The sequence below is a fragment of the Nicotiana sylvestris genome, chromosome 1, assembly GCF_000393655.2.
Source record: "Nicotiana sylvestris chromosome 1, ASM39365v2, whole genome shotgun sequence".
NCBI classification, from domain to species: domain Eukaryota; kingdom Viridiplantae; phylum Streptophyta; class Magnoliopsida; order Solanales; family Solanaceae; genus Nicotiana; species Nicotiana sylvestris.
Window position 1 is genome coordinate 153,116,962 of NC_091057.1, and position 9,484 is coordinate 153,126,445.

General features: G+C 41.2%; 1 protein-coding gene across 1 annotated transcript; it reads left to right on the forward strand.

Moving 5' to 3' along the window:
• Positions 1–1,005: 1,005 nt before the first annotated feature.
• On the forward strand, positions 1,006–1,683 carry LOC138876316 (uncharacterized). Its single transcript, XM_070155232.1, has one exon. It carries the CDS (start codon positions 1,006–1,008, stop codon positions 1,681–1,683), a length of 678 nt encoding a protein of 225 aa, XP_070011333.1.
• The last annotated feature ends 7,801 nt before the right edge of the window (positions 1,684–9,484 follow it).

Here is a 9,484-nt window from a genome sequence, read left to right on the forward strand (position 1 = left end):
TGAAAAAAATAATTCAAATCTTTACAATAAAGAAAATCTCATAAATTGTTCTCATCTTATGTGTATAATTTAAAGCATATTTGGATGTAGTAATAACTATATAAAACTATATTTTTTTCAAACTTTCTACAAAAGTATTCCACTCAGAATAAATACATATCAAATATATATATATCAAGGTTGTTAAACTTACAGGGTGTAACAATGAGTTTCTCGGGACGCCTCAATTACATCAGTCGCTTCATAGCACAGTCCACAGTAATATGTGAACAAATTTTCAAAATGCTAAAGAAGGATGTGCAACCAGTTGGACTGAGGATTGTCAGAAGGCTTTTGACAAAATCAAGGAATATTTATCCACACCGCCAGTCCTAGTCCCACCAGAGCCTGGTAGGCTACTGCTACTCTACCTCTCTGTATTAGATGGGGCTTTGGTTGTGTTTTGGGACACATGATGAGACAGGAAGAAAGGAGCAAGCCATATAGTACTTGAGTAAGAAATTCACACTTTATGAAGCACGATACTCTCTACTAGAACGCACTTATTGTGCTTTGACCTAGACAGCTCAGAAATTGAGGCACTACTACTGTCCCTATACCACATACCTCATATCAAGGATGAATTTTCTAAAGTACAACTTTTAGAAGACTATGCCTATCGGGAAGTTGGCCAATTTGCAAATATTGCTGAGCGAGTTTGATATCATCTATGTAACTTGAAAAGTAGTCAAAGGACAAGCTTTGGCAGGTCATCTTGCCAAAAATCCTGTAGGAGGAGAATACGAGCCACTAAAAACGTATTTTCCTGATGATGAAGTGTCATTCGTAGGAGAGGACATTGCTGAACCCTATGACGGTTGGAGAATATTTTTCGACGGAGCTACAAATTTCAGAGGAGTGGGTATTGGAGTAGTTTTGGTGTTAGAGATAGGTCTACATTATCCTTTATCCGCAAAGCTTAGGTTTTCATGCACTAACAATATGACCGAAAATGAGGCTTGAATCATGGGGCTCAACTTGGCCATCAACATGAATATACAAGAGTTGTCGGTAATTGGTGATTCGAATCTTCTGCTACATCAGGTTCAAGGAGAATGGGCTACGAAAAACACCAAGATACTACCATACATGTATCATGTGCAAGAACTGATGAAAAGGTTCACGAAAATAGAATTCAAACATGTTCCAAAAGTCCAGAACGAGTTCGCAGATGCACTGGCTACTTTGTCTTCCATGATACAACATCCGGATAAGAATTTCATCCTTCCCATTCCAGTAAGGATCCATAGTCAGCCAGCTTATTGTGCTCATGTTGATGAAGAAACGGACGGAAATCCATGGTTCCACGACATCAAGGAATATTTAGCTAAAGGAGAATACCTAGAGCAGGCGAACCATACTCAGAAATGCACACTGCATAGGTTGTCCGATCATTTTTTCCAAAGTAGAGGAATTTTGTATAGGAGAACACCTGATCTAGGATTATTAAGGTGTGTTGACGCCGAAGAAGCTTCCAAATTGCTCAAGGAATTACATGCTGGAACCTGCGGTCCACATATGAACAATTTTCTTCTAGCCAAGAAGATACTCAAAGATGGATACTTTTGGATGACTATGGAAACAGAATGCATCCGGTATGTCCAGAAATGCCACCAATGCCAGATATATGAAGATATGATATGAGGGCCGCCAAACGAACTCAATCCAACAAGTGCACCTTGGATTTTTGCTACCTGGGGAATGGATATCATTGGTCCAATCGAACCCACTGCTTCAAACGGGCACATGTTCATTTTAGTGGCCATCGATTACTTTACAAAATGGGTAGAGGTTGGATCTTACAAAGTTGTAACCAAGAAAGTCATCACAGATTTTGTCAGGAATCGTATTGTTGTCGATTCGGGGTTCCTGAGTCCATCATCATTGACAATTCAACAGTGATCTGATGAAAGCCATGTGTGAAACTTTCAAAATCAAGCACAAAAACTCCACAGCATACAGACCTCAAATGAATGGGGCCGTGGAAGCTGCCAACAAGAACATCAAGAAGATACTACGGAAAATGATAGAGAATCACAAGAAACAACATGAGAAGTTAACATTTGCCTTATTAGGATACCGTACCACAGTCCGTACATCAATCGGGGCAACTCCCTATTAGCCGGTTTATGGTACCGAAGATGTCATTCTAGCCGAGGTCGAAATTCCTTCTTTAAGGATCATACAAGAAGCCGAGGTTAGTGATGTAGAATGGATAAGAAGCCGCTTTGAACAATTAGCCCTCATATGAAAAAAGGATTAATACAACGTGTCATGGTCAGCTTTATTAGAATAGAATGTCTAGAGCTTCAACAAAAGGGTTGTAACGACCTGGCCGATCGCTTTAAGAATTAATGCCATGATTCCTTATTAACTGCTTTCCCCGAGTTTGTTTTTGCTATTTTGAGTTGCCAGGGGGATTCATTTTGTGTTTTGGGACACTTAGTCCCTCAATGAGAGCCTAAGCTTTAAAATTTGTACTGTAGTCGGAACAATGTAAAGACGACCCCGGAATGAAATTCCGTCGGTTTTGTTAGCTCTGTTGGGTGATTTTGGGCTTAGGGGCGTGTCCGGATTGTGTTTTGGAGGTCCGTAGCTTATTTAGGTTTGAAATGCTGAAAGTTGAATTTTTAAAGTTTCCGGTTCGATAATGAAATTTTGATATTGGGGTTGGAATCTAATTCCCAGAGTTGGAGTAGCTCCGTAGTGTTGAATTTGACTTGTGTGCAAAGTTTGGGGTCAATCGGACTTGGTTTGGTTGGTTTTATCATCGGGTGTAGGATTCTTGAGATTTCTAGTTCATAAGGCTTGGATTGGAGAGTGATTTGTGGTTTTACCGTTGTTTGATGTGATTCGAGGGTTGGAATAAGTTTGTACGATGTTTTAGGATTGGTTGGCATGTTTGGTTGAGGTCCTGGGTGCCTCGGGTGAGTTTCGGGTGCTTAACGGAAGTTGAATTGGACTTAGGAAAAAATCTGAAGTTGGCTGAACCTGTCATAACCGCACTTGCGTGTGTAGGACTGCAGGTGCGGCACCACAGAAGCGGTATGAGGATTGCAGGTGCGGACTAAGGCTTGAGTGGAGTTGGTCGCAGATGCGGCCCAAGGACTGCAGAAGCGGACCGCATCTGCGAATTTGTAAGCGCATGTGCGGAAGTTTGGGCTTTAATGAAAATTCACAAGAGCGGTCTATTTGCCACAGAAGCGGACCGCAGGTGCAGTCCCATGGTCGCAGAGGCGGGATCGCTAGGCAGAAAAAGGGGAAAAATGAGGGTTTGAACTCAAAACTTGGAAACACGATTTGGAGCTCGGTTGAGGGCGATTTCTTGATAATTTTTGAAGGAGAAACATTGGATAATGTTTTCTATATTAATTTTGATCCTAGAACTATAATCTATTGTTGTTTTCCTCTTCTAATTAAGGAAATTGGGGGTGAAAGTTTTAAAAAGGGGAGAAACGTTCCCCAATTGAAAATCTGAGATTTGAGTGAGAATTTGACGTCGGATTTTGGTGATTTTTGTTCGAGTGTGTTAGTGGGTGATCAGGGGTTCTAAATTTGTAAAGTTTATCCAATTCCAAGACGTGGGCCTGGGGGACTTTTTAGGCAATTTTCTTAATTTCGCGTGTTTGCTTCGAATTAATTAGTTAAATTAGTTACTTGAAGTTATATTTACATTTTTGCAATTAATTTGAATAGATTTGGGTCATTTGGAGTCGGATACTCGTGGCAAGAACGTGATTTCGAGTTGATTGAGCTGGTTCGAGGTAAGTGGCTTGCCGAACCTTGTGGGGGGGGGGGGGGGGGAACACCCCTTAGGATTTGGTATTGTGTGATGTGAGTACCGTGTACGTGAGGTGACGAGTGCGTACATGTGTAATTGTTGAAGTCCCGTTTTCATTAAGTTAATACCTATGTTTTCTTTTAGTTGAGCAATATTTGTACTTGAAGCCTCTTGCTTAGTTTAGGAAAAGCATGCTTATGTGATTTAACTGTCTTACCTACTTAATTGCCTACTTGTACTCCGTGTAGCATGTTAGAGTAGAATTTCCTGCTTAAATTGCAGAATAGATTTATAAATTCTTCTGAGATTGTTATGTGATTTACTTTGGGACTACGGGACGATATCCTGGAAGATCCCACTGCATATTTACTTTGGGACTACGAATCAGTATTCTTGTAATGACTCGACCGGTCGTTTTAAGATTTTGTACTTTGATCGCCAGTTCTCGTGCATGACTTGCCCCGTATGATGTATTACGACTTATGTAAATCATTGATTTTGGTTTTCACGTAAATCGATATGAATTTGAAGGAATAGTCTCAGTTGAAAGTTTTGAATTTGAAAGGTTTGACCAAGAGTTGACTTATTTGTATATGAGCTCGGATCGGAATTTTTATGATTTGGTTAGCTTTTTTGGGTGATTTATGACTTAGTAGTGTGATCGGGATTGGTTTGGAGGTCCGGAGTAGAAATAGGCTTTAATTGGCAAAGTTAGTATTTTGGCGCTTTTCGGTTGATAGGTGAGATTTTGATCCGAGGGTCGGAATGGAATTCCGAGAGTTGTTGTAGCTTCGTTATGTCATTTGTGATGTGTGTGCAAAATTTCGGATCATTCGGACGTGGTTTGGTTGGGTTTTTTATCAAAAGCGTATTTCGGAAGTTTTTAGAAAACTTAGGCTTGAATTCGATGTGAATTGATGGTTTTGGTGTTGTTTGAGGTGTTTTGATGATTGGAACAAGTTTGAATGAGGTTTTCGGATGTTTTGGTGACTTTGGTTGAGGTCCCGGGGGCCTCGGGTGCGTTTCGGATGGTCAGTCAGACCACTTTTGAGTTTGGAAAGTTGCAGAAAAGTGATCTCAGCAGTTGCAGCAATTTATCTCTTCGCGTTCGCATAAGGGTCCTTGCGTTCGCGAAGAGTAAGCAGCGGGAGGTGTGAAGTTGGCCTTCGCGTTCGCGAGGCAGGCCACACATTCGCGAAGGGGAGTGATCTTGGTGCATCGCGTTCGTGGGGGGTACTGTCGCATTCGCATAGAAGGATTGAGTCAGTGGATTAGAAGTGAAATTGTGCTTCGCGTTCGCAGGTGTGCTATCGCGTTCGCGAAGGTTAGCCTAGGAAAATCACCGCATTCGCGAGTCCTACGTCGCGATCGCGTAGAAGGAAAATCTGGTAAAGATAAGTTGTGCATCGTGAACGTGAGAGTTTGACCGCGTTCGCGAAGAAGGAAAGTCAGGCCTGGGCAGAATGTTTTTAAGTCGTCTTGTCCTCGATTTTGGGTCTATTTTCACCCATGGCTGCTCGTTTTTGGAGATTTTTTAAGGGAATTAAAGAGGGATTCAAGAGGAATCGACTTGAGGTAAGAATCTTGGTCTTACAACTCGATTATATTGTGAAATCCACCTAGAAATTCATGGAAAACTAAGCCTAAAATTGAAGAACTAGGGATTGAGAAATTGGACTTTTGATTTGGGATTTGAAGGACCATTTGGGGTCGGATTTGAGAACTTTTGATATGTATGAACTCGTAAGGAGATAAGGAATCTAATGGTCCAACTAGTAGTAATTTCAATTAGGTTCCACATTTTTTCTTTCCATACTGCCAAATTTCTGAGTTTCGAGAAGTGGGCCTGATGCTTGGGTTTTGCTAATTTCGGGATTTTTGATATTTTTCGATCATTTTCGCTTGGGCTTTGTTCCCTTAGCATATTATGATGTATTCGTTATGATTTTGGATAGATTCGACGCGCGTGGAGGCCGATTTGAGGGACGAAGGCGTCGCGAGCTAGAGATTTCGCCGGTTCGAGGTGAGTAATGATTGTAAATGATATCCTGAGGGTTTGAAACCCTAGATTGCACATCGTAGTGTTTTATTGAGGTGAGACACACGTTCGATGATGAGCATGTGGTCATTTACTATTGGGGATTGTGACTTGGTCCGTCCCGATTGATGATTTTACCGCGTATTTGACTGAAAACTAATTGTCATTATCATTATTTGGGTTGAATGCCATATTTGGGCCTAGTGCCAGCTATTTGAACCCTTCGGGGATTATTGTTGATATTTCCTCACTGTTTTGATTTTATAGTTGAACTTAGTCATGTTATTTTTCCACTGTTTTCAGAACTCAGCCAAGTTTATTTTACTTTAACACTTGAAATGATATTTCAAACAACATTTTTGGGCTGAGCATCATGTTTTTTTATTGCCCGAGTGGCTTATGTGATTTTTTGACTGAGTAAGGCCGAGGACCTGTATTGTGAGGATACTTTTGGATCGGGCTGCACGTCGCAGCAGTGAGATACTGATTGATTATGAGGCTGAGGGCCTGAGATATGTACGCCACGAGATGGTTTGATATTGCGCTTGGGCCGTAAGGGGGCCCTCCCGGAGTTTGCACACCCCCAATGAGCGCCGTCGACGATTAATGGATCGAGTTGCACGTTGTAGCGATATATGGATCGGGTTGCATGTCGCAGCGATGCTGGTACTGTTCTATGTGTTTACTTTATTTCATTTGTCTACCATTATCTGTTGTTTGTGCTACTTCATGTGATATCTACCTGATTGCCTAGCATTATCTGTTAATTGAGTGTTGTGCCCGAGGGGCGGATTTCTATGCTTATCTGTACTATTTGTTTGCATTCATTTGCGCAACAGTTGAACAAGTCATTCTCAAAAGAGGTTTAAACTAAGCTAAGATATTTCTAAAGATTTCAAAGCTTCATTGCTTTTCTTAAAGGGATTTACACTGCTTCTATACAGCATGTCAGTTGCTTTACGTGATTTCTTACTGCTTAGTTGTTATTTACCTTTATTACTCACTGAGTTGAAGTACTCACATTACTCCATGCACCTCGTGTGTAGATGCAGGTATTTGTTCACCCGATAGCGGGTTTTGAGCTGATTGAAGGCTTAGTTATCGGAGTTTAGCTAGGTGATTGCCAGCGTCCGCGACACCTCATTTCTTCCTTTTGTTTATTAGTCCTATTTTGTATATTTCAGGCCTTGTAGTTGTATTTATACTCTAATAGATGCTCGTGACTTGTGACACCCCGGTTTGGGCTATGTTTGGGTTGTATTCCGCACTTAATAAAGAAATCTTTGTTTAGACTGTGGTTATTTAATTATGCAAAAAAATTATTTATTAATATTTAACTATTCTGAAATGACGAAATGGGTTAGTTGGTTGGCCTTCTCTTCACGAGAGGCGTCATCACGACTGGAACGGGGTTTGGGTCGTGATAAGTTGGTATCAGAGCCTATGTTACATAGGTCTCACGAGTCATGAGCAGGTTAAGTAGAGTCTCGCGGATCGGTACAATGACGTCTGTACTTATCCTCGAGAGGCTGCAGAACCTTTAGGAAAACTTCACATTCTTGAATTCTTATCGTGCGTCCTTGATCCAGCTTGAAAAGTAAATCTTGATATTCCTTCCACGCGTTCGCATGAGCGCGTGAACGCTCAGTATCAGATGTGCCTTGATGGCTTGTGGCTCCCCGATCGAGGGGCAAGATGTGATCTCTGTAAGTTTGGTGTGAGGCCAGTCTGGAGGACTTGAGTCCGGATCCTGGCCTATGGCTTGAGCATCGAGGAACTGATTGTGTGAGCAAGTGTTTTGAACTTATATGTTCGGCATTACCCTATTGGTGGGAGTGACGGCTGGATAACTATGTGATGAGTATGTTAGTACTGCGAGATGTATCTATATGACTTGGAAGTGGCGACGAAGGTCTGCTGGATGATAGACGAACCATTAAATGTTTGATTTCCATTGTAATTGGATATGTATCCCTGAGTTATGGGCGCGTGAAGAATCTTTTCATGTCTCCTAGTGGAGTGAAGTAAATTCCATGTTGCGGTATGAGTTCAGACTTAGGAAGACTAAGTGACTGTGTAATGTGTATGACGGTGGAAGGTATACAGAAATGTTAGATTGAGGCGAAGCAGGTGGGTTATCTCCTGCAGAGTGTTCTAAAGTGGTGTGACCCTTATGTGATTGTTAGAAGGTCTCAGGTGCAAGTGAAATGTAAGTGTTGAAATTTGAATTGTGGGTCGCTTAAGAGAGTAGGCTTAACTGTTGCGAGAATGAGCAAGACATTTGCTGAAGATTTAGAGTACTAGATGATCTGTGTTTTCACAAGCTTACAAAAGATTTGAGTCTAATATTTATGGTATTGTGGCATCAATAGGGTATAAAGGCTACGAGTTATTGAGTGTATTTTGATCTATGGCTTCAAGCCAAGTAGGGGAGTCTGCTAGGAGTAGTTGATTGCATGGTTAGGTGCTATGTTGGTCCCAGTTGAGGCGTACGAGCGAATCAGTTATGGCTTGCAAAAATTGAGACCGAGGATGGCTCGAGTAAAGGAAAAATTCTTAACAAGGTATATAGTATGCTTCATAAGTGTGTAAAAATCACGGGATATCTTAAGTTATTGTTGGTAAAGAATACTTGGTGCATAGAGCAGGAAATTGCTTGGATGTGTTGGGATGAGGATTTCATTCTGCGGTGTCAGAGTGCCAATGAGGCACTGGTGGTTCTGTTCGTTGATCAGGCTAATTACAGTTTGAAGAGAGTGAGTGACTCTCGAGAATGGTTCTAATGTGTTCGAGGTTCTACATGTAACAATTGAGTATCTTAAAGTTGTATATGGGGTAGAAACTATGTTTTCATTGTAAGAGGTCAAGACTTGTGATATTTCTGTATTGATTATAGGATTCTATGTATCTGTATCAGGAAAGCAAACGTACCGAATTTAAATTCGCAGGAAGTTCCTCAGAGTGAAGTATTCCGGAATGTGGTATTTCAGGAGTAATTGAGTGAGTATTCAGCGGCTTATAGGTCTTAGACAATGTGGTATTGTGCTTGGGTCTCGTGTAGTGAGCCTAGGCTGAGGAATTGTGGTGCTACAGCAAGAGGGAATATTAATTTGAAAACGAATCAGAAGGAAATTTAGATATATGGAATAGTTTAATAGTAGACCAAATCGGTAGGGTAAGGGTATGATTAATTCCTTGTGTGTGTTCGAGGTAATGAGTTCTTTCAGGTATTTGGAGGCGATGCTCTTAGGTTTTGATGGCTTGCTTAGCTTGATCGAGTTATAAGGATTCAGTCCTGACACGTCTTATTTGTACAAAGGGAATTCAGAGAGTTCTTGATGGTTTTTACCGAGATTTGGAGATGTATATCTTCTATGGACATGCGATGTATAGTGACTTTTCTTCTAGATGGGGCCAATGGAATGTTTTGACTAGTGGAGTGCGTAGTTGTCTGTGGCTCGAAAGGGAGATGAAGTCCTCATATTATCCTAGGATGGTATGGTATATGCGGTATGTTGTAAGGATCGAGATTTGCGTGGGTAAGGTTATGGTTCAGTTCTGAAGGGAAGTTCATGAAATTCTTAAGCAGCGGGTAGCCTCAGATGATTAAGGAAATGATACTGCTA